At 39.0% G+C, this 26,250-nt stretch overlaps 1 protein-coding gene across 2 annotated transcripts in view; it reads right to left on the bottom strand.

Annotated features, from left to right (window-relative positions):
* Window positions 1-2,753: 2,753 nt before the first annotated feature.
* The window catches only part of ATP6V0D2 (ATPase H+ transporting V0 subunit d2), a 45,688-nt gene continuing 22,191 nt past the window's right edge, over window positions 2,754-26,250 (bottom strand). Inside the window, exons 3-8 of one of the 2 annotated variants that reach the window (XM_027581946.2) lie at window positions 18,036-18,214; window positions 16,759-16,838; window positions 15,247-15,324; window positions 8,813-8,989; window positions 7,549-7,626; window positions 2,754-5,910 (exon numbers count right to left, since the gene is read on the bottom strand). In XM_027581946.2, coding sequence (XP_027437747.1) covers window positions 5,749-5,910; window positions 7,549-7,626; window positions 8,813-8,989; window positions 15,247-15,324; window positions 16,759-16,838; window positions 18,036-18,214 — 754 coding nt within the window. In that variant the 3' untranslated portion in view covers window positions 2,754-5,748. The remainder of the gene's footprint in view (window positions 5,911-7,548; window positions 7,627-8,812; window positions 8,990-15,246; window positions 15,325-16,758; window positions 16,839-18,035; window positions 18,215-26,250) is intronic. The other variant, XM_027581950.2, reaches the window with a different exon arrangement.

Below are 26,250 nucleotides of genomic sequence, written 5' to 3'. Positions count from 1 at the left end.
TATCTTATTTCTTGGTCTTTTTAGGATAGATACACCAGGGAGGAAATAAAAATATGTTCCTTAGATGGCTGTATTGAATAAGGAAACAAAAGAATATTCACCCTGATGTACTAAAGTGGTCAGATTAGGATATAATCATTAAAGTAGAGAAATTTACTGTAAAAAAATTAGTGGTTCATACATATATGTCAATTTTTTATGGAGATGTGTTGATATGTATTTTGAATTTGTGCTGTAAGACCAAGACTCAGCTGCAGAGAATGTGGAGAATGCTAATCTCTCAGGAACATACAAATCAAATTTGCGGACCAGGGGTTCTCAGGTTCATAAAGGGTATCATAAAAATATAAAAATGGGCTCTGCTAGTCTTGCTTCTGTCTCTTTGGAGGAACCATGGGTTACTCATCTGTTATCTTACTTGGTTCCTTTCCATATCACTGTGTACACATAAAATGATAGCATTTGTTTGGCACCTGGGGCAAGCAGCAAAGGCTGCTTTCGATCGGAGGAGACTGGAGACCAGGGGCACCCCAAGGCTCCTGGAATCACCATCTCTACTCCATCACCCATCCGAGGCATAGCTGTGTGCTTTGACATCCTGGCTGAAAAACTCTGGTTTAAAAAATATGTGTGACTTATATGTCCCCATTGTTACTACTTTTCTTAACGAATGTTCAAAAACCTCTTTTCTTAAATTCTTGCTTTGGGCTTACATCAGGTATAGTATCAGAGGTCCCTAAAACACTTTTTTTTTTTTTTAAGATTTTCTTTATTTATTTGAGAGAGAGAATGAGATAGAGAGAGCATGAGAGGGGGAAGGGTCCGAGGGAGAAGCAGACTCACTGCTGAGCAGGGAGCCCGATGCGGGACTCGATCCTGGGACTCGAGGGTCATGACCTGAGCCGAAGGCAGTCGCTTAACCAACTGAGCCGCCCAGGCACCCCGCTAAAACACTTTTAACACGGATATTAGCACTTCACAATCTTGAAAAGACAGAGCCTCAGTTTGCGTCAGCTTTATACAATAAGCAGACGCTTTTGTGTATATTTATAAAAAAGTGTATGTTTAATAAAAAGGGAGCTTTTCCTTTATATTTGCAACCACATTCATAGAATGCTAGAGGCGGGGGGTCACTTTCTATTAACCACTTGCTGATTTTGAGATAAGCCTTCATAAGCTGTGTGTAGAGCACTTAAGTAGCTATTAGGGTAGGTCCTTTGGATGCTCAGCAAAAAATGTCATACTGCCTTACCTTGATCTCTGAGAGGTTAAACCCTGTTGTTTCCATAGTGCCTGTGAGTTATATTTGAAATCAGCATTTATTTTCTTGTTCTGAGCCTATTCTTTCCTGATTAATTTAGTGCTCACAATGGTTATATCCTACTGGGAAAATATGTAGGGAAAACCTAAAAGGACTAAGGGAGAAAAAGGTTAAAGCATTAATTTGACTTAAAAGGAATTTGCTCCTCATTCAACCTTCACGACATTTACTTTTACTTATTTTTCCTTGGGTAAGTTATCTCTCAAAGGAGTCTATTCTCATGGCTTCAACGGAGAGCTGATTTTCAAAGAAGTCATTTCCTCTGAATTGAGTCCTGACCTTTGCTTTATTTTTACAGAGGCATCCCTTCTCTCCTTGCTACTGCCCTCCCCATATTTTACAATTACTCCTATCTTAAGTCGATTTATGCTTCCCATGTGGCTCAGGAGGGGGTTAGCCCATGCCCAGCTGTTTTGGATTTATATACAACCCCGTCTCTCCAAAATCCTGACTGAAAATGGCCTCATCAATGCAGGATAGCACAGGCTACTTCCTGAACATACAGATACACATTTCCTTCTAGGAAATACACCGATTTAAATTTCCACCTGCTCTTTCTGGATTTACATTATTTACCAAGGAGGTTATGCATCTGTCCTGCCCACTCCTTACTATTCCTATTTACTTTTATTTGGCTTTAAGCAATGAAAGGTGACTGAGAAGATAAGAAATGATTCATTTCTAGGTGCCCTGAGGAAATGTGAGAGCACAATTTTCTTCTATTTCACCAAAGATGAAGGCTTAAAGTAATTTTTCCCATTTGATCATTCAATCCTGAAGATAAGCTTCAGGAAATATCAGCTGTTAGAATTTATTTAAGACTTTTTTAAAAGCAGTTTTAGGTTTACAATAAAATTGAGGAGATACAGAGATTTCCAATTTACCCCCTGCTCCCACTCATGCATAGATGGTCTCCCCCGTTATCAACATCGCTCACCAGAGTGGTACATTTTTTTTCCTTTTTAACCAATGGTGAACCTATACTAACACATCATAATCTCCCAATGTCCATAGTTCACCTTAAAATTCATTCTTGGTGTTGTATATGACAGGCGTGTGGACAAATGTATGGCATATATCCATTATCATATCATACGGAGTATTTCCCCTGCCTTGAAAATCCTGTTTTGCCTATTCATCTCCCCCTCCAATCCCTTCCACCTCTGATAACAATAAGGTACTATTACACTCCTAGTTTTTGTCTCCCTAGTTTTTTTTTCAAAATGTCGTATAGTTGAAAACATATTATGTAGTCTTTTCAGATTGTCTTATTTCACTTAGCAATATGCATTTACGGTTTCTCTGTCTTTTCATGACTGGATAGCTTTCCTTTTAGTGCTGAATAATACTCCATTGTTTGGATGTACCACTGTTTATCCATTTATCTACTAAAGGGCATTTGGTTGCTTTCAAGTTTTGGCAATTATGAATAAAGCTGCTATAAAGATTTATGTGCAGGTTTTTGTGTGGACATAAGTTTCAACTCCTTCCTACCAGCAATGACTAAAGAGTTCCTGTTGCTCCATATCCTTGCCAGCTTTGGGAGTTGCCCATGTTCTGGACTTTGACCATTCTAATAGGAGTGTAATAGTACCTTATTGTTGTTTTAATTTGTATTTCCCTGACGACATGACATTTAAGTTCTTTTCATGTTTCTTCGCCGCCTGTTATGTCTTCATTGTTGAGGTGTCTGTTAAGGTCTTTGGCTCATTTATTAATCAGGTTGTTTGCTTTCTAATTTTTTTTTAATATACTTTGGATAGCATTATTTTATCAGGTATGTCTTTTGCAAATATTTTCTCCTAGTCTATAGCTTGTCTTGTAATTCTGATATTGGCTTTTGCACAGCAGAAAATTTTAATTTTTACAAAGTCCAGCTATCAATTCTCTTTCCTGGGTTGTCTTTGGTGTTGTATCAAAAATGGCATCACCATACCCAAGATCATATAGGTTTTCTCCTATGTTATCTCCTAGGAGCTTTATAGTTTCATGTTTTATATTTAGGTCATTATATAGGTCATGTATTTAAATCATATTCCATTTGAGTTATTTTTGTGAAAGGTATAAGGTTTGTGTCTAGCTTTTTTTTTTTTTTTTTTTTGCATATGGATGCCCAGTTGTTCCAGCCCCATTTGCTAAGGCACTATTTTTGGTCTATTGTATTGCTTTTGCTTCTTTGTCAAAGATTAGTTGACTATATTTATAGATCAGCATTTATTTTCAGCCAATCCACAAAGTTTTCACCTACTCTTCTTGCAAAAAACAGTAACATTGGTTAGTGCATTCGATGGATTATGAACATCAATAGTTTCAAAAAGTAAAGTTGGATGTTTTGGATCGTAATTTCAATTTAGTATGACAGCAAACTGCTTGTGACTGCTTTCCCTCCATCATTTCCATGATTGACATGACTGACCTTGCTGGCCAGGTGAGGAGCCCTTTCTTTTTTCAACTGAGCCACCCAGGCACCCAAGGAGCCCTTTCTACCAAAACATGAGCCTCCACTTTGAAAATGCTTGCTCAGCCAAACAGGATGCCCTTCCAAGAGATGGAGGGGTATAGGAATACTTTTATTTCTTAAATACTTTCTCATCCGTGACTTTTCTTTTATTCTGTGGCCTATGCAATGGAGGTTTTTAACGTGGAGTCTGTGGACCTCTAGGTTGCACACGAATGGATTTTAGAGGATCCATAGTCTTTTCAAAAACTATGCAAAATTTTGGGTGAATGTGCAGATGTCTATTATCCTGAGGGAAAGTGGCCAGAGTGTTCATCAGATTTTTTTTTTTTTTAAGATTTTACTTATTTGACAAAGAGACAGTGAGAGCAGGAACACAAGCAAGGGGAGTGGGAGAGGGAGAAGCAGGCTCCCTGCCAAGCCGGGAGCCCGATGTGGGGCTGGATCCCAGGACCCTGGCATCATGACCTGAGCCGAAGGCAGGCGCTTAACGACTGAGCCACCCAGGCCCCCCGTGTTCATCAGATTCTTAAAGGGTTATGTGAACCCAAATGATTAAAACCACTGTTAACGACTCATGTTAAATTCTATGGCTCAGATAAACCTGGTATTTCACAGAATTATACCTAGCACAAGGGACAATTAAACTGTGAAGTATTTATTCTCTATGATTTATGTTTATGTATTTGCATGTGTGGATATTGCATAATTTTCCTCTGATCTTTCTACTGAAAAGCCTTTGAGGGTTTGAAAGTTTTATTCAATATAAATCACTGTCATCACACCACCAGGGTGAATCCTTATGTACAACCACATGATCTGGACACTGAGAGCTGAGAACCATTATCATCTACTCTTCCATGCCTCCATAAATCTTAAGAAAAACATTATTTAATCTAATCATAAAATTATTAAAATCTTAGCTACACCTTTCAATTTTCACGTAAATGTGTAATCTAAAAAAAGGAAACAACTTAACTCCTAGAAACAGTGAGTAGAAAAGTGGTTGCCAGAGGCTGGGGGCTGGGGAATATGGAGGGGGTTAGTAAAAGAGGACAAACTTTCAGTTATAAGATAAGTAAGGTTTGAGGATCTGATGTATAACATGGTGACTATAGTTGATAACACTACTGTATAACTGAAATTTGCCAAGAGAGTAGAACTCAAATGTTCTGGGCAGGGGTGGGAGGTTGCGGGTGGGGAGAGGCAACTGTGAAGTGATGGATGTATAACTAACTTGATGGGGGTATCCTTTCACAGTGTATATGTGCATCAAATCATCACATTGTCTATTTTAAGTATCTTACCATTTGGAGGTACCTGGGTGGCTCAGCTGATTGAGCAACCACCTCTTGGTTTTGGCTCAGGTCATGATCTCGTGTGTTCTGGGACTGAGACCTACTTTGGGCTTTGTGCTCAGTGGGGAGTCTGCTTGAAGATTCTCTCCCTCTGCCCCACCCCCTACCTGTGGGCACATGCACATGCTCTCTCTCTCTCTCTCTCAAAAAATCACATCAGATCTTAAAAACAAAACAATATTTTCATCACATGTGGTCAATGCTGGCCTCACACAACCCAGGATTTTTGTGGACCTAGGTGAAGGAAAGTATAGCAGACAGTATGGGGGCCTGCAGAGAAGCAAGTGAAAACAGGAGTAAAACACTTAAATTAGATCTGATTGTTAATACAACCAAACAAGAGTCGGAAAAGTACCAAAGGGTTAATTAGAATTAATGTCTAAGGTCTGGTAAAGAGTGAGACATAAATGTGGAAACAAAATTTAAGGCTGCTGGGAAAAAAAAAAAATCACTTTGTTTCTGTTGGTTTACTATGTTTCTAGTGGGTCTGCAACTCATGAAGCTGCAATGTGAATTGTTTTTGTGTAACCCAGATAACACAACTCTTTTTATTTTCCTTGGAAGCTCTTCTTAATATTTAAGATGTTCTGCACTGGAGGCCCCACACTGGGTTATAAAATTGGAATGTAACTGTTAATTTTGGTTCGATGTCTTTGTGAAATGCATTCTGCTATCCACACAATATTTCTCATTTCTTGTTCCTTCAGCTTTGTGTATGCGTAAAACACACCATAGTGGAATTGCCTGTTGAACGCCAGCACGTTCATTTGTACCTGAGGAAGGAAAAAACAATACAGACCGTCACTTACCGGGAGCTTGAGCGTACTACATTTATGAAATAATATTAAACTCCAGACTGGCTTGTGTTTGTACAGTGCTTATTGTATTTAAACAGGCAATGTCCAAACTGGGTCAAATAGAGAAAAACGGTAGCAATTCATTAAGTTCTAAAGGGAACTTTAGTGTCACTCTCCAGATAAAGATGGACTGTAGTAGTTTAAAAAGTAAGTTTATAAAAAAATAAATAAAGTAGGTTTATAGAATCACTAGACAAACTCCAAATCTTTGCGGCACTGCTGCCACAAAGATTCCTGGGAAAATCTTGGTGTTTGTGTGTGTATGTATGTGAGGAACTTTGTAGTAATATATATAGCTGGCTTCTAGCTAGCGGGCTTGTCTCACTTAGGTAAACTATTTTTCCTTGGCCACAACTTTGAAAATGTTAAAAAGGTTTATAGGCTGCCTAACTCTCCTCCAGGGCAATGTCACAGGCCCCTGGAATTTGCAATGAGTGACATTACGAGCTTTCTTAGGATGTTCTGCAGCAACTTGACGTATGGTTGAGTTAGGTATTTTTTCCTGCAGAAGGTAGATCAGTAAAAGAAAATTAAAAAAAAATTGTTTAACTGAGGTAAAGTCTGAAATGGAACAATTCTTTTATTCTTTTCCATTTTGAAAAAAGGATGAGAGGTACTAAGTCCCTCATGCAGTTCTGAAAATGTCAAGCTAAGTATTCAGGAAGTGGAGGTCCTTGCTTTCAGGAACACTTATTTTTCGTGCCAAGGGCAGCTTAACAGCCTTTTTGAAGCAGTTGTGCAATAGTGTGGAATTTAAAAAACATCCCTAATATATGGAATAACTTGCATTGTTTTTGTTTCTTTCTGTGACAGGCCCTAGAGAGCTGTTGGGAAGCCAGTCCTACCCTAAAATCTGGATAAATTTCAGGGTTTTCTGTCAATCAATTGAAAGGGAAGGGCCAGTAGTGTTAGAGAAATGAATAACATACACTAGAAAAGTTCTCTAGATTTGAGAGACCTTATCTGGTATCCCCATCCCTCTTAAAAAAAGCCCTTTTGTTGAACAGTTCAGTAGCCCAGGAATTGACTATAAATGGATTACTCCTCTGTTTTTCTGGGAAAGAGAATAGTCTAGACTCTCCAGAGAGATTTCCATATAAATAATTCCTAAGTGTTATAACTGTGCTCCTAAATTATAACTGTAGACAAATCCTTCTTGAAGAAGGGATGGATTAGAGAGTGAGATGCACCTAAAAGAGTATTCACCATGAGGATAGTCAATATATGATCATGAGAATGTCCTAGCTCTGATTCTCTAGTTATTATGGAATAGCTGCATTCTTTCCAGAGCTTCACTATGTGTACTGGATAGGACACATTGTGTTTCTGGATAGGACAATTCAACGGGAAACCATCATATGTGAACCACTGGGCCTCCAAGGCAGAGATACTAATACCCATTTGGCTGTCAAATTGTGAATGAGCTTAATCAACTGAACTGATCAACTGTAAAAAGAAGCCCCCCAAAGGAAAACCCAAAGTAAGAAAACATCTAAAACAGAGAGTAAGAGAAAAAGCATACATAAACTAAGAGCATTCCCATTTATATCATACCTCACGCTCATAAAACACATCCTCCAATGTCTTTCCTCCACTGCCATCACCCACAGCCTCAAACAAAGGCTTGTATACCTAAAAAACAGAGGCTATTTTTAAACAGATTCTCATTTCTTATAAGTATGTATGAAGATATTTTCCTAGCAATAGAGAAATGATGTATCTGTTCTAAAAAAATCTATCCAAAAGGAATGAGTATTTTTTGCAGGATCCTTGGCCTCCTGAAAAAATATCAAAAAATCCAGATAAAAGAGTATGGATGGATTTCTAGCCTACTGGCTTATTCAGGCCTTACAGGGTAAGAGGCAAGAGCAATTCTACTCTCAATATACCTTGTATGAGCTAATTTCTGCATTAGGTTCTTAGGGCTAGTTGGGCACATTACAGAGGATAAATGAATGCTTGTAGTTTAACCAGCATGGGTTCATGGGTTCTTTGAAATGACAGCTGATAAAATTCACATGGAATTTCAAGTGCGGAAGGGGTGGAAACTGGGGAGAAGCTCAAAATTTAGTATTATGCTAAAAAGCCTCTTGTGATGACATGAGCTACTACAAAGGTTTATGCAGTTTGCTGACTTCTCTTTCCTGGAAACTTCAGGAACCCATAAGAAAAGATAAAAGAGTGTCATTCCAGTTCTGGAAAAGTTACCTGGAGAGCATTATGTTAACATAAACCAGAAGGAATGGAATCAAGGGATGAGCTGAGAAACCGCGGGCTCTTGAGAGCATTTGGATGTGGAGTAAGGGAAGGACATAGCAGCCCTTCTTCCATTCCCTACTCCTGGCCACTGATTAAAGGGAATGGCAGAAACCAATATGTCCATATTCTCCCTTGTATTTTAAGTAGACATTCTGTGCCTAAGTTTGTTTACCCAATGGGTAAAGGACTGCTGGGTCAGGCTATTTTATGTAACTTTGACAGGAGCTCACATATCCAGAACACTGCACCAGTCCCTTGGGGAACTTGCTTTATCAAGCACTTCAAAAGACGTGCTCAAATGACTGCTCCTTGGAGATTTAAACAAGTACTTGCCTGGCAGGAACCTCAAAAAAAACCCCAAAAAACAAAAAACAAAAAAACCAACCCACATGGATTAGAAACTTGAAGTACTTCTTTGGGAGAGACAGTTCTAGAATGGCACTGCTTTCTACCTTACAAACGTAACTGATTTAGGGAGAACATGTAAATTTGATGTGTGAACTTCTAAAGTACAGGTGATGAAATGTGAACATTCGGGGTGCCTGGTGTAGTTACGTACTCCATAATGGTCTGCTACTCTCCTCATCTGATCAAAGTCTTCTGCTTGAGCCAAAAGGCGCAACCCTTCAGGGTACAGCTTGCCGCAGGTAGGGTAGAGGGTCTCCCGGTCCTCTTTGCTCAGTTCAGTGCCAAAGGAGTTAAGAGTGATGATAAAAGCACGTCTGTCAGCCTCAAACTGAATTTGCAAGACATAAAATCAGTGAAATCTAACCATGTACTAAATGCAATAAACAGAACCCTATGTAGACAAATTCATTTCCAGAGTGATTTGCTTTTCTTTCCTTTCCAGATTTATGTCTAATTTTAATACAAACGTGTTATTAATGTTCCCTTAGCCTTTTTTTTTTTTAAGATTTTATTTCTTTATTTTGACAGAGAGAGAGAGAGCATGAGCAGAGGGAGCAGAGGGAGAAGGAGAAGCAGACTTCCCCGCTGAGCAGGGAGCCCTACGTGGGGCTCGATCCCAGGAGCCTGGGATCATGACCTGAGCCGAAGGCAGATGCTTAACCAGTTGAGCCACCCAGGTGCCCAACTCTTAGCCTCTTTTTATAATGGAGTAATTTTGCTTGCCAGGGAAGGATCACACAGTGTTAATGGTCCATGACTCTTGAAACTCCACTGAACTTTACTTCCCAGGAGCTCTGCAATTCATTATTCATGGGTCTTCGTCACACAGGTCACTGGAGTCTCAAATATCTCTTCCATAAAAAATGGGAATAGTACCTACTTGCTGGGGTCTGTCCAGGGATAGGACAAGATAATGTAAGTGGAAGTGCCTGGCAGGGTGTTTGGAACAAAGGGTTTGTGTCGTAAATGTTAACATCTCTCTCTGGTTCTTGATGTATGATTTTTTTTAACCTAATAAAACTTTATGTTACTTACCATTTGTTTGTACTTTGATAGTTTTGGTTTTCTTCTTGAAAGTTCTAAGTTGGATATTAATCAATCTAACTGTGTAGCTCAGGATTAGGTGGCTCAGGACAAGTTACCTTCCTCTCAGGCCTGTTTCCTCACTTGAAAGACGATAGGGTTGGACCTCATTATCTTTCAGGTGGGTCACATATACTCATGTCCTGTCTTTGTGCTGAGCACCACCAGGCACCTGAGCAAACAGCTCCACGTCAGGTCAATTTCCTCTAACCACTCAGTTTTTCTTGAAATTTCTTACTATTCCTTTGGCCTTCATGTTTCTTCTGTCTCTTGGTTCTCCTCCTACCTCCTCCGACCATTCCTTCTCAGTCTGTCCTTCATGGGATCCTCTCTGCCCATCATGGGAGTTTTGTCATAGTGTCCTTGAGCTGAGAAACTCCTCTCTATATACCTGAAACACCCTGCACTTACTTTATTTTAAAATCTGGAAATTATTTTTCTCCTTACTACACTGTAAAATCTTTGAGGGAAATCATGCTGCTCTTGTTTATTGTTAGTGCCTGACATGTAGGAAGATCATAGCTGTTTACTGAATCCAACAGAATGGTCTGTGATTCTTTCAAAATTCTCCAATATTCTCTACAATGTTGCTACTCAAGGTGTGTTCCTTGGGTCAGTAGCTTTGATGTCACCCAGAAGCTTGCCAGAAATGCAGAATCTCAGGGCACCTGGCGGCTCAGTCGGTTAAGTGTCCTACTCCTGTTTTCGGCTCAGGTCATGAAAAAAAGAAATGCAGAGTCTCAGGCCATAGTCCAGCCCTACTAAACCAGGGCTTGCATTTTAACAGGATTCCAAGGTTATTTGTACACACACAATAGCTGAAATAGATTGCTCTACAATATCCTTTGATCAGCTTACTTTTGACGAATTAACAAATCCAGACTTGCAACAGATTTTACTGGAACTCTTTTGTTAGAACAGGTGTTTCCTATCAGGAGGGTGAGAGTTGGTTCCTTCTGATCCTTTTGATTGACCTCATAGAAAGTATGGGTGACCCAGAAGCAGGGAGTGGCCTCATTTGGAAGCAAAGGCAGCTGCCCCTGGCTACTGTATGTAACTGTCGGGAATTTTAGACCTTCCAGGGACAGAAGAAACGCAAGAGGAAGATTTCATGGCAATCAGAAACCTTGAAATAAAAATTAGAGCAGGAGGAGCAACAATAGAGTTAATTGTCCCACATGCCCTTTAATGGCTTTCTAGCTCTAAGATGTTAGAGTTTTTTTTTTCACTTCTTCACTTTCCCCCCCCAGTTTTATTGAGCTATAATCGACATACACTGCTGCAGAAGATGTTAGGATTTTCAGGAGAGAAGTGGGGTGGAATAGGGAGCATTGCAGACATGCCCAGCAGCAGAGGCCATTCTAGAGGAGGGAGATGCATGAAGTTATAAAGCACAACATTTTAGAGGAATGGTCATGGCTCCAGCACTGGGAAAGCAGGTGAAGAAGTAGGCCGGACAGGTAGCTGGGAAGAGAACAGGAAAGGCTTCACGGGCCATGCCAAGAGAGGACTTTGATTATACAATAGGTTCTCTGAACACTCCAACATCTTGTTCTTGTAAATACTTCTTCCCTTTGCCTACAGTGTGTGTACTTCATTCCAGAACCTTCCATGTTGGAATCTTACTTGCATTGGAGGGTCCCATCAAATGCCATTTTTTTTTTTTAACAAGAAGCCCTTCTATTTCCTCCCCAATTGGATATGATCTCCTTTGATTCCCTATTATACTTTAATTTCCCTTTTATTATAACTGCCTGCATATGTACCTTAGTATCTGCTTCTAGTCTTAGAGGCTTTTTGTGTGTGAGTGTGTGTATTCTTAGTGAAAAGAACTGTAACCTGGAAATTCTAAAAGGGCTATCTGCTGTCTGACCATCCCTAAGCGGACAGTTTGACACAACATCTGATTATGGATGAGAGTAAATGGGGTGGTATTCGATTTCACTTAAGCCTTCTCTATCATTTATGGAGGGTTGGCTTCCTGTGTGGCACCCGTGACGCCAGATGTCCTAACCCCTTTCACGCATTCATTTTAAAACCATAACTTATTTTTTGTTGTTGTTGTAAAGTGTACTGTTGACTTAATCAAGATCATTATCAGTTGCACATAATAGAGTTGGGCTGTCAGGTCACACATTCTTGCCGGTTCATTATTGGAGGACAGGAATACCTTGTGGGGGAAGTGGGTGGAGGGGAAGAGAGTGAAGTGAACTGGAATTGAGCCTGCCTCACTAGCTCAGGAAGATGAAACACACTTATTCTGTGCTTGTTTTTCACTGTCTCATTGAACATATAGGTTGTCAGAAGAGCAAAGACAAATAAATAATAAAAAGCATAAAGGCAAACAGTATGCTGCAGTGCACTGCCTTGAATATAAGTCAGTTTCTTTTTCTTTTTTTTTCCATATGAAGTCACAATCTTGTAATTAGGTCAAATTTTTGAATGCAAGGCCAGGTTAATGCTCTCTTTTACCATATTAAGTCTTTTGATGTCTCCTGTCAACTGAGATTAAATAAGAACCTATATGGAAGAACTTTGTAACTGGAAGTGCTCTACTGTTGCACAAATAAAATGGAGGGTAATTACATGATCTGATATATTTATATATCAATTTATATAAATCTGACAAATCTCTTCTGATCATATCATTAGAGACGTTATAATTGCATGCTATGTGTAACTAATACTTCTACATAATATAAAGATAGTTAAATGGACTTTTTTTTTTTAACACAGCTTGAAGAAAACCTAATCTAATGTGGTAGTATCATGGATAGGAAAGGGATAATGGGAACACTGGGTATATAGTAGTTTGATCAAACCCTTACAGTGATAAGGATTCTTCTAATACTATGCTGTCTTTCTGCATTACTGAGGATTACAGAGGCATAATTCTTATCTATTTCTGATTTTTATAGCACATGCAATATGATCTTGCTTATGAATTAGCACTTACTTTCAAAAAGAAGATTTATTTATTTGAGAGAGAGAGAGAGCACAAGCAGGGGGAACGGCAGAGGGAGAGGGAGAAGCAGCTTCCCACTGAGCAGGGAGCCCAACACAGGGCTGGATTCCAGGATCCCAGGATCATGATCTGAGGGGAAAGCAGATGCTTAACTGAGCCATCCAGGCACACTGAATTAGCACTTACTTTTATACAAGAATTGTGAATGGTGATTTTAATGTAGAGGTAATATAGTGGATAAACATAGAGGATCCAGAGCTAGGCAACCTGGCTTCAAATTCTGACATTACCACTTATTAGTTGTGTGTCATCAGCCAAGTTACTAGCCTCCTTTGTGCCTCAGTTGCCTGTTCTGAAAAACAGATACTAAACTCCCATGTTGTGCTGTTTTTAAATTTTCGTTGTGCTGGTTTTTTTTATTTATTCATTTGAGAGAGAGCATGAACAGGGGGGAGGGTAAGGAAGAGAGGAAGAAGCAGACTCCCCACTGAGCAGGGAGTCCTGACAGGGAGCTTGATCCCAATACCCCTGGGATCATGACCTGAGGAAGGCAGACGCTTAACCAATTGAGCCACCCAGGAGCCCCCATTGTGCTGTTTTGAAGTCTAAGTGAATTCAAGTATATAAAGCATAGTATCTGGCACATAATAAATGTTAACTATTAATAGTGTCATTGTATATCTTTTGTAGGGTTGAGTTTTACCATAGCTCTTATTTACCTATTTTGTGGATATAAAGCACACAAGCCATTTCTAAACCACAGAAATTATGCCAGTAGAAATTACACTTTCGAGCCATAGATAATGTGGCTTCTTATAGTGTGGCTAGTAGTTATAAATTTATGACCAGAAAGGGGAGTGCTTCATAGGTCCAGCAGGTTACTTATGCTATGTGATCAGAATGTCTGAAAAAGACTAGCTCACTTTCTGACATTTAGTATACCTTAAAAAGAATGTTATTTATTTGGGGAGCCTGGGTGGCTCAGTCATTAAGCGTCTGCCTTTGGCTCAGGTCATAGTCCCAGTCCTGGGATCGAGCCCCACGTTGGGCTCCCTGCTCCATGGGGAGCCTGCTTCTCCCTCTCCCACTCCCCCTGCTTGTGTTCCCTCTATCCCTGTGTCTCTCTCTGTCAAATAAACAAATAAAATCTTTAAAAAATATGTTATTTATTTATCAATGCCTACTTCCTGTGTAATATAGATAAAGGCAAAAAAGATTTTTTGGAGTTTTCCAGTGATAAATTTTTACTTCAAGGACAGCTTTTGCTTGCAGCGTTTCAACAGGGGATAGCAAAGAATCTTTAACTGTAAAATTTTAATTTAGATGTTTTGAGGGGAACTCATTTTATCATATGCAGTTTCAGAATATTAGGTTAAAATATATGCAGATGGAGTTATTCAGGTTTTTTGTTTTTTCCTTTTTTGCCTAAAGGGCAGTTCTTATCAGGCTTTTCTTGAAATCAGAAGTCATTGAACTATTTAATCTACCTACCAATGAAGTCACTGTGACAGATAATCTAATGATTAAAGGTATTCTTTAGTTTCACAGGGCAAAGCAAAGGGCTCTTCTAAGTCTAGAATGGTATCTGCCCCTCCCCATTCAAGTGAAGCCAGCAAAAGAGATCTATTAACACAATACAAACTATGCCCAAGATGTCCCCAGATCCTTCTGATCTCTGGCCTCAATCTCTGAGATCGCACATGCAAGCAAGAGGATCTCTGAGCATAGATGAAATCTGTGATAATAAAGAGAAATTAAAAATATTATAGCATCAACTAGAGAGGTAGAAAGCAGCGGTGGCATCTGACACGTAATTTAATGAGCATGTCAACTGTGAATCACCTAACCCGAAGAGTCTTCGTACTCAGAGCTGGAATGCTTGAGGATTGTTTGAGTGTCCTTTATTTTAGGATTTATATAAGGAACAAGGCCTACAGTGGACTTTGGTTCCACACTGTGAGAATTCCCAGCTTGCCCAATGTTCCTTGTTGGAGGGAAGTTGGGTTATTATTACAAGTACTCATAGTCTACCAGTTGCTCATAGTATACCAAATTTTTAACCAACTATATTCTACTTTGTTAGATTACATCAAAATGAATCATGACAAAACTTTTATAAGCATTATTCTAATTCCAAAATAACTCTTCTATTTAGAAAACTTGGAAAATACCACTCTTAACTGAAGGCATCAAATGATATATACAATAATATATGTTGTTTATTTTATTTTTAGATAAAGGAGTTTTTTGTAAAGTTTTTCTTTATTTATTTGAGAGACAGAGAGACAGAAGCATGAGAGAGAATGAGCATGAGAAGGGGGGTGGAGGGAGGGGGAGAATTAGGCTCCCAGCTGAGTGGGGAGCCCAATGTGGGGTTTGATCCCATGACCTGAGCCGAAGGCTGATGCTTAACTGACAGCCATCCAGGCGCCCGTAGATAAAGGAACTTCGAACATAAAGAAATAGAAGTAGGATTTTATAAGTGAAAAGTGTGTGAGCACATTATTTGGCATAAAGAAATTCAAGGACTTTCTTACCTCAAGAATAGGACACATGATTTCTCCTGTGACATCACCATGATTCTTACAGAATTTATAGAATGCCTCGAGGTAAGACTTAAAAAGAAGATCATAAAACAATAAAATGAAGATATTTTCCTTTGGAAATTTCTAGATCAGCTTTTCATGGCTTATTAAATACTTTAATGGAGGTTGAATTACTTGTCCTGCAGGGCGATATTTTATTAAAAATTTGATACAAACTTTCACATTGAAGCATGTTGCACAGCTTTAAAATAGAACAAAATTGTATTTATCGTCCCTTATGATTCCTTAACAAGTACTTTTTTTGCATGGTTCTTGGGTTTATTTCACATGGTTAATTTCTGTTACTCTAATAATTAGAGTGCCAAATTCTTTTATGAGCTCAACAAATAGTTCTAGATTTGGTCCTGTGCTGACATTTAATCTCTCTTGGTGCTCAGGAGACATGTTTAGGTTGGCTTTGAACATGGAGGACACACTGGGAAGGCAGAGTCTGGGCTGAACAGTTAGACTGACTGTGTTTGCTTCCCAACTCAATTACTTACTAGCTAACTGACTTCTACCAAGTAAATCTTACCTCTCCATGTCTCTGTTTTCTCATCTGAGGAATGGGGATAGCAGATAGTTTTGCTGGCTAGATTAAGTGAATTAATGCTTATAATTTGCTTAGGACAGTGCTTTCTGTTAGCTATAGCTCAAGGATGCCTCCTCTAAGTCCATACATTTCTTTATAAAAAGGAAAATTGCCTGCAGCACAGTGCTTTTGAAAGGACCGTATGTTTTAGCATAACCAGCTATTTATATAGCATGACAGCATATACTCCTTCAGTTACTCTGTGAGACTGTCCAAAGATGCTATGGTTGTATGAGTGAAAATGGACAGGTTTTGCTCAGCCCAGAGGACATACAGCTACTCAAATGGTGGCAGCATAGTCTAGACAGATAGCTGGCCAGGTGGCGCAAGGTGAAACTCAGTCACAGAGATGGATACTATGTAACACAAGGATCACTATGTATGCTGGTTGTTTTATTATTATTTTTTTAATTTTTTAAAGATTTTATTTTTAAGTAATCTCTACAACCAACACGGGTCTCGAACCTACAACCCTGAGATCAAGAGTTACAGGCTCTACCAACTGAACCAGCCAGGCATCCCTGTATGCTGGTTGTTTCAAAATGGATATGGTTCACCTTCCTCATCTCCCCAACCACCCACCATCCATCGATCCAATTGGTAGCTTTTATGTCCCAGGCACACCAGGCAAGGAGCTAGGAATGAAGAGAAGAATGGGGTGCACAACTTCCTCCCAAGAATCTTGCTGCTTCAGGGGAAGCTGACATGTATGTATTGAACTAGAAGACCAGGACTATAAAAGCTGTATTCCAAGTCTGCAAAGCGTCATAACTGCAAAAGTTGGCTAATCGGCAAAGTAACTTTTAATAAAAAACTCTGGCCAAGATGTATTATGTCATAAAGAAAAACACAGTATTTTGGAAGACACTTACTTTGTACAGTTTATTACGCAGTAATTCAATATTCAGTTCATCAAAGGTATTTTCAGACATACAGTCTTGAAAGAATGGAGCTGAAAGCAGAAATTACCACAAAATAAAGTAATCCAAAGCATGATTATAAACATTTCCTGAACACATCACCCTGGGCTCACTCCTGACTAGAACACTATAGAGTGGCAAGCCACAGAATGGATCAAGCTACCAGTAATGATGACAGTAAGAGTGATTATTTACTAAATATTTACTATGTGCAAGCTGTTCACTAAACACTGCATATATTTTACCTTATTTGATCCTCATGACACCTTGGAACTATTCACTTTATGGCTTACTTTTTGAAGCCCCCCCCACCCCTCATCTCATAGTAGTATTTATCATTTGCAACCTTACTATGTGCTAAGCACTGAGTTGTACTAAAACTGTGTCTTCTTTAGTTTTCAAAGCTCTGTTATACTAACATACTATTATTTTTAAAATGAGGAAACTGAGGGGAACCACACTGCCCCAAGTCACCATGTTGGGACCAGGCAGAGCCTGGAATCAAATATCCATGATTATAGACTTACCCTCTTTCCATCATGCTCCCTTAGCACCACACATTTAATGATGACCCATTTTTTTCCTTTTTAAAATCTGTTTTCAACAGCAACTATTCTGACACATGATCAACAGTGAATTGCTATGAATTGCTACTCTCCAGTTTTCCTGACAATAACGTATATAAAATTATTCCATTAGCATTTTGAATGCTAGAACTATTATCAGTGCTAAATTATAATGAAATTAGCATTTATTTAATCATTGCTTCAGGTCATTTGACAGGCGCCCCTGAGCATCTCAGAAAAATGGCATTCCTAAACTTCCTAAAACAAAATGCTGCCTCTATACAGCCTTATTTAGACAGAAGTTTAAAACAAAATTAATCATATAAAGCCCAGCTCGAAAATTAATTTTTTTTTGAAAAATTGCAAGTTCTACCATTTATTTACTATGATCTGGTACAATGTACAAGGTTTGGAGGCTGGGAGATGAGCTTCAGCTCCTACTTGGCTACGAATGGTCCTTATGTGACTTTGGGAAGGTTACTTTCATTTGTTGTCATCGGAAGTATGAGGGAGCTGGACTAAATGATTTCTTAATGTCCCTTCCACGCCTAGGAATCTGTATAGTATGACACTGGATTCATGGAGAAAACTGTGAATTGAATGTACATTTTCTGATAACTATAACACACACAGGAAGTGATGCAATTGCTTACACATTCATACCTAATGGTGTTTCCACCAGAACGGCTTTAAAGAGATCAGAAGGTGTCTCCGCAATGTTGACTGCTTCCATTTCCGTGAAACGGCCCAACGGGTGGCACTTGACCAGAATTTCTTTCACAGGTTTTTTTTGCAATGCACCGTTCATCAGTAGAATCACATTGTCTATCATGTAACTGCACCTGGTTTAGAAGAAGCCTTGATCATTAGGAAATCAACTGTATGAGAATAAGAAGCATACCACAAGTAAAAAAAAAGAAAAATATAGTTCAGGCACATACTCTTTCATTAAGGAAATATATGAGTCTTATTTTAAATTTTGGGGTTTAAGAGATCTGAATGGGGATATCATAGTTTGAAAATCAATGTTGTCATAACTAAGTAAAGCTAAATAAAACCTAAGCTGGTGGGAATAGGCAGAAGACGACCCCTACATTGTAAGTGTCAGATGTGGTAGGGTGAGGATGAGTATGAAATTGTGTAGTTTCTCAGAATGGACTATGGGCTTAAAAAGTTGAGAAACACAGACCTGGAGCATTTCACTCTATCTTAAAAACTGACTTTTTAAATCTGCATTAAAGCCCATCCTTGACTCAGAATTTAAAATATTTTAAAATAAAAATACTTATTAAATATGAAAATATTTAACATTTATTAAAAATTTAAAATATTCTGTATTCTTTTCCTCCTATGAGAGCAGGTAGTGAACTTTCTGTTTTCTTCCTAGGTTCCCAAGAGTCCATAGGTTCATATTTTATGTGATTATGTTGCTCAATATAAGCAGCTCTGCCCAGGATATCCTGGGTGCATATGCTTGTTCACTCATGTGCTCAGCACCCAGGATATTCCAAGCAATGAGGTTAAGAAGTAAAAGGAAGAGTTCCTTATTTCACAGAGAATACAGTCTGAGGGAGGACCTGGACAAAGAATCCATTACGGTAAATTGTAATGAAGCACAGATGATAGGCAAATTATAGGGTGGTGTGGAGATTCAGAGCGGGGCACCAAAGCAGTCTGGGATCAGACTTCCTAGGGAGTGATATTCTGGCTGAAACTTGCAGAATGAGTAGGAGCTGTCCAGGCAAAAATGGCTGGGAACTGAGGGAGAAGGCAGAAGGAAGAGTATGCAAAAAGCCCCAGAGAATACAAGTTTTCTGCCCGTGCTGGGCAGTGGTGGGGCCAAGGCCAAGCATGCAGGGTTTTGACAGACAAAATGAGGAATTTGGGCGTGGAGGGCGATGGAAGATACGGAATGCCTTTAAACAGAAGTGGATGTTATGATCTATACAGAATAATGATTAAAACAGGAGAAGGGGTAAACAAACAGATAATGAGGTGCTTTACAAAAGTTATTTTATTTAATCAGGATAACAACACTGTGAGGATAAGTACTGCTCTTCTCTCCAATTTACAGATGAGGAACCAAGAGAGGTAAAAATCCCACTCATGATGACACAGCTAACAAATCAGATAGCTGAGAAACTCAAGCAGTCTGCTTCTGGGAATCTCTCTCTTAGCCCTTGCTGTATTTAGCTGTCAAGGATGATACTAAGTTTCTAGGTTTAACGGACTGTGGAGCCATTTATTGAGATGAGAGCATTGGAGGAAGAGCAGGTTGTAGCGGGAGTGGATGCTTTGGACAGAATGAGTTTAGATGCCTGGGAGATATCCAAGAGGAGATGCTAAGTAGGCTTCAGAAGTTGGAGTCCTGAAGACAGCCAGGGCCAGACATTTGGGGGGTTCAGTGGGGTAAGTTTAATGGTGGAAGAAGTAGTCTTGGAGATGGTTGGGATCACATCCTGAAGTGCACATAAAGAGTTCTGCCCTGAAAACCCTGGAGAACCTCAACATTTGAGGACCTTGATGGAACCTGAGAAGGAATGACCAGATAGTAGGAGGAAAACCGGGGTGGGGGGGAAATTCTAGAAGTCCTAGGAAGAAGCGGTCAGAGCATCAAAGGCCACAAGAAAGTCAAGGTAAGACACTGAAAGTGCCCATAAGATGCAGCAACTAACAGGTCATCCGACAACAGTGAAAACACTTCCAGAAGAGTTTATCAATGGAAGGGAAAGGGGAGATGGTGGCAGACATGTGATCTAGTGTGTTTCAAGTGAGCAGGAAATAAAGAGGTCTAAAAAGAAAAAAAAGTTCAAACTACAAACTGACCTTAAAAGAAGGGGAAGATAGCTCTATGGAGACCCAGGGGCCAAGGGGCTTTGGACTTCGGTCTTTGTGTTTTTAAAGAAGAAAGAGGGAACCAAGAGGGTGAGGTTTCGGATCAGGCCAGAGAAGGGGCAAGCCAACTGAGGAGCTGAGGTCCTCCAGGTCTGACGGTGATGGGACAAACCGCTGCCACAATTCAGGCTTGAAAAACAACCAGATAAAAAGGAGCCGAGCCACTCAGAAGCACTATCACTGGAGTTTGGCTGCATGGGTCACAGACTTCTTGCGCAAGAGTGCACTTCCAGCTGGAAGAGAGTCTCCTTCATTGTGGACCTTCTACAATTTACTCCAATAAAAAAATTCTATCTGAACAAGTTTAGAAGCAGGCAATTATCCCTTTATAAAAGGCACATGACTCTAAAGTTTCTTCACCTCCCTAACAGCAGTACCAAATTTAGATATTATAGAATTTTACGCTTTTTATCTCTTGAAAATGATATTAAAATGGAAGTGCTTATTTAACTGTCCCTTTATGGCTCAAAAGCTATTACCTGAGAGGGGAATCGCTAGCACTTAATAATCCTTAGCAGGCTCCAGACATTTAATTGTTCCCCACAGCACCTCCGTAATGTAAAAGCCTACGAGCTGCCAACATTCTCAACTTGCAGAGGACTATTAGACCAATGCTGATGGGCAACCAATGTCAACGCTGTAAGGATTTAGCCCACAGGTAACACTCAAGCCTACGTCTGTGCAGTGCGTGCATGTGGGTGTGCACATGTCAATGCTGTAAGGATTTAGCCCACATGTAACATGCAAGCCTACATCTGTGCAGCGTGTGCATGGGTGTGCACAAAATTCTTTTTAGGGGCTCCTGGCTGGCTCAGTCGGTAGGGCATGAGACTCTGGTCTCCGGGTCTCGAGTCTGCGCCCACGTTGGGGGCAGAGTTTACTTAAAAAATAAAATAAAAATGAAAACAAAATTTTTTTTTACTAATAGTCTGGACCCTATATTGCAAAGAACAAGGACTATAGTGACTGAATTGTTTTATTTCAACTCACTATTTAAATGGCTTTGTTTCTAAGATGGAGCAATAACACCAGTTGTCATAGCATTGTTCGGGAAATGGAGTGAAAACCGAGGGCTTAGCCCATGGCAGGAGGCAAAAGGGAAGGGGTCTCTTTCCTGTGTCCTCCTTCATCCCCATCATACATATGCACTGGGTATGTAATTCTCGTTGGTCTCTGGGGTGGCAGGGGGATGATGTGCCCAGAAACTGTCAGGCTATAATCTTTATAGACCCTCTGGGCCACACATAGAGTGGTTAGGAACAAAATCACTGCTGATACTGCTTGAGTAATTTTTGAGCTTGAAGACACTGGGGTATTCATTTAGTTCAAAGTCTTCATGTTTTAGATAACTTGTGTTCATATGTAGTGACAGGCCAGGATGCGCTAGGTTAATTTTTCTCTTACTAGTGGTCTAGACAAACATCCTCATTTAGAGCCCCTGCTAACTATTTTATTCTATAACTCTAATACTGGCACCTGTGAAAATCATGAAGTCACCGAAAATTGTGATACAGTGACTCAATTTCAAAATTTTAGGTTGTAAAATTATAATTTTTAAAATGCCAGCTCTCTTTGAGATTTTTCCTATGTGTCAGGCATTACATGTGTATTCTCACTCAAGCCTCACGACTCAATGCTGTAAGGACCATTATTACCACCACTTTAAATACCTTGTCCAAGGTCACACTGCTAGAAAGAGGCAGAGGGGGCAGGCACCCCAAAGCCGAAACTCTGGCTCCTATGAGATTCGGAAAAAAAACAGCTCAAGGCAGACGATATTTTAACACTTCCTTTTGGTCCTAGTGCTGTTCTTTCTCTTTTTGCTCCTGAACTTATTTAAGGATCTTGAAGCTAAGTAAAACACATTTCCTCTATCAAATTCCGGGCTGCTATTAACAGTTGCTGAACAGTCAAACAATGGAGAGCCGTAATTTGATGAGTGAGAGGAATTACTCTTCAGCTCTAGTCAAAACCTCTCTGCCCAGGCTCAGATCCAGACTCTCTCACCTCCTTTTTGTGGTTATGACTGCCTGGTTTTCTTAGACACCTCAGTCACCTTATCTCAAAACCTGAATGACCCCAGTGTTTCTCCTTCTTCTATAATCTCCAACAGCAAACATCACTACTCTTACTCCTAAAAATCTGTCAATGGCTTCCTTTTGCCTCTAGAATAAAGCAGAAAGTTTTCATCATTGTATGCAAAGCTCTTTATTACCTGGTTTCTGATTACTTCTCCAGCTATGGGTATGAATAATATGATTTTTTAAGAAAGTATGCATTTTAGGAAAGTGAATAGAACCCCCCAAAACCTCTTCAGGGGCAGGAAGAAGACTTTGCAAGGAAGACTGAGGAAGGGCCAGAATGGGCAAAGGAGCACAAAGAGAAGTGTCATCGCAGAGTGCAAGGGACAAGGACATCAACAACTGAATACGACAGGGAGTTGTGAAAGCTCTGAAAATACATCCGTTGGACCTAGCAACTGGCATGGTTTGGGGATACAATGAGGTAGGAAACAAGACGCAAGTGGTGTGAGTAAACAAGTGAGAAAACAGGTGAGTATAGACTATCCTTAAGAAGTTTAGCATCAAGGTGTGGTAAGGGTAGAATATCACTGTCTTCATATGGTCATTGTGTAAACTAAATCAAATCATACATGTGACATTTTATAAATTATTAAGTTGTCACAGTAGGAGCAGCCCAGGCTTTGAAACAGAGAAACCTAATTCTAAACCCAACTTTGTCACCTAAAAGCCTGTTTAACAAGAGCTCCATTTTCTCAGGCTTAAAATGAAAATATTTGTTCAACTTTGAATGGTTGGCATTTGGATTAGTAGCATGTATGAAAAACTGGTAGAGTGCCTCGGGTAAAGGAAGAGGGTGTGATCATACACTCTTAGAAAGATAAAAAACCAGACTTTGGAGGAAGGGGAAGAGGAAATTATAAGCCACAATCTTTTGTATAAAAAATTTAGTGTTTAAAAATTTTCTTATTGTCTGAGACTTCTACATCTCTGTAGTTTTACACTTAGTTCTAGCCAATAGAATCTTTTCTAAATTTGCCCATTGCTCTTAGAAGGTAAGAGGTTATCAACCCTTTTGTGGTATAGAGACAAGGAACTGAGTGGAAGATTGGATCATCCACAAGACCATAAATTATGTTATTTGCTGGGATATTAAATATTAAATCTGACATACCTATTTTTAGAAAACCTGTGACCATCCTGTTCTGCATCATATTAACACTAGAATGAGACTTGTGTGGTCATTACTTCATGATGTTCCCTTTAAGATACCAGAACTTCAAACAGTTTGTTTATCTTTTGGGAATGTAATCATTAATCTCAAAACAATGCCTTTTAACTAGTTGTCATAAATGATAACTGCTTTTATATATATTAAAAGGGCTGAATCCCTTTGTTAGATGGAGGCTCTTTAAGACTCAGGCTGACCTTCTCCATGTGGGTGCCACTGGATAGTAAATAACTTGGTGAACTTGGTGATTACAACAGATTTGTTACCTGAAAGCACTATGACTTCGATTTGGCTTTATCATAAGAGCCACATCCTGGTATCAGGACTTGATTGCTACAGCTTCCTTTCTACCAAGAGGCTGGGTCAGCTTCCTTCATCTGCCACACATTATAGTGTTCTTGATGACAACGATTCTGTTTTAGGTGACCAGAACTGTGATATGTTTGCTAGGTCACACTTGTACATATGGCATACACAGGGACAGAAACATGAAATGCATTAATAAAGAGTAATTGTTCATGGCAAGGATTGGGCTATGTGTGAAATACACTTGGTGTACTCTAAGTTATTTCATTCCTCATGAAAGGTGACAATTCACCCTTAACAGGCCCAATAGTATTTATTGTGACATGGACAATAGGGCCATGTTGGAAGTATTTTTCAATGTATTAATTTTCAAATGAAAGTTTCCTTGATCACTTAGGTAAACATTTCTGTAACTCCTGATTTATTTAATCCAATGCTAATTCCATATCCTCACAGGGGGCAGTTCTGCTGTTTAGTCTGACTTGCTAAATAGACTGTTGAGATTTAGAATATCCCCCATAAACATCTGCTCCCTCTTGAAATTTGACTTTTTTGGGTAGCATTTCTTACTTCCCTAAAGTTTCCCCTTTTTGAATAGAAGTGAAAATTAAAATAATTTTAAAAAGCAATTAATTTTGCTGTCACACTCATTTTTCCTTCTCATAAAACAAAATACTGCAGAAATTGCTCAGAAGTCAGCATTGCCTATAATAGCGTATTTTAGAATGAGAATGCTGATCACTACGCATTTCCCAAACCCTTGGTAGCTCTTGAATCTTTAGAAAACTCTTCTCTCTAGTACTTCTCTACAATCTTGGTTTAACCCATCTGTTTGGACTTAAAAATTCCTCAAACTTATTTGTCCTTTCCTACACAAGTGTTTTTGTTCTTATTCTCTAGATGTATAAAAGCTTCCTTCCCCACCAATTGCTAGAAATCGAAATCCCTCCCATTCTTTAAGGTCATATTCAAATACCACATTTTTCATTAAGCTTTTAAAGTATCTCCAGCTAGAAGTGACCTTTTTTTCTCTAAATTTTTGTATTTATATTTATCCTGGGGTGATACTAATTTTCAATATATATCAGCAGTATCAATGGTGAACATGAATAATTAGCTCATTCATTCCCAAGTATTTATTGCATATCTGAGGAAATAAGACCTGGACTCTCACACTAATTCTGCCACTCTTCAACTGTGTGCTTTTAGATAAGTCATTTTACATATTCATTTCAAATACAGTTATTTGCAGATTATTCTTACCAATCTTTGTTATAGGAGTTTCTTCAGTGCATTTTTTGTGGCCTCCCAAGAAGCCTGAACCATACTAGTACAGAATAGGGACACAATGATGATTTTTTTTCAATCAACAAATAAATTTTTCTTTATGGTCATTCAAGTACATTAACAGTTAACAGGTGGATCTCATCTTTATTATATTCAAAACACCAGTCACAATAGATATTGGGGAATCTCTTATCTTCTGATGATGAAAGAAAAGGAAAAAAAACAGCTGAGAGACTAAGAAAGGAAGAAAACTTTCATATATTGTTGGAGTATGAAAACAATCTGCTACTATCTCTCACAATCTAAGACCTGCACATCTATGGACAATTTCACTTCTGGGAATCCATGCTGCAGAAATTCTGGCGTGAGAAAGCAAAGATATGCACAATGATGTTCGCCGCAGCATTACTTGGGGTAGCAAAGAAACTAACGACCTGGATGGACAAAAGGGAAATGGTTAAATAAAGGATGCCAGACGTCACACAATGGAATACAATATGCGCTTTCAATAAGATAGACCCTGGGGCCCATGTAGAAAATGCTGACTAGATTATGTAAAAAAAGACAAAGTCTAGGTAATACATGTAATATGATCTTGATGTTCTAAAACAATAAAACTGACTATGTATACCTATATTTGGTCACATATAAACATTTGCATACACTTCAAACTTTCTTCATGTAGAAAAAAATTATGCAACAAACTAATGAGGGTTGGGGCTCCTGGCTGGCTCAGTTAGTAGAGCATGCAGCTCTTGATCTTAGGGTTGAAGGTTGGAGCTCCACCTTGGATGTAGAGAACACTTAAAAATAAAATCTAAAAAAAATAAAAGATAAAAACAAGAACAAAAAACACTTATGAGGGTTACCTCTGGGCTTTGGGAAATGCATTCGGAAATATAGTCTCTACTTAATCTGTTTCCTTATTTCTAAAACGCCAGTATTAGTGCCACCCATACAGATGTCATGGGAATTAAATGAATTTAATACATGTAAAGTAATTATAGAAATGCTGGCTCGCAGTGAGTACTAAATAAAATTTAATAAAAAACAACTCTTTAAAAACACAGGCACGGGTTTCTTTTTCAATTAAAAAAATAAAATAAACACAATAAAATAAAATACAACTAAGGCAGTG

The sequence above is a fragment of the Zalophus californianus genome, chromosome 4 (genome assembly GCF_009762305.2).
Source record: "Zalophus californianus isolate mZalCal1 chromosome 4, mZalCal1.pri.v2, whole genome shotgun sequence".
In the NCBI taxonomy this organism is placed as follows: domain Eukaryota; kingdom Metazoa; phylum Chordata; class Mammalia; order Carnivora; family Otariidae; genus Zalophus; species Zalophus californianus.
The sequence above is the reverse complement of the archived record's forward strand: the minus strand, read 5'-3'. Positions and strand labels throughout refer to the sequence as shown.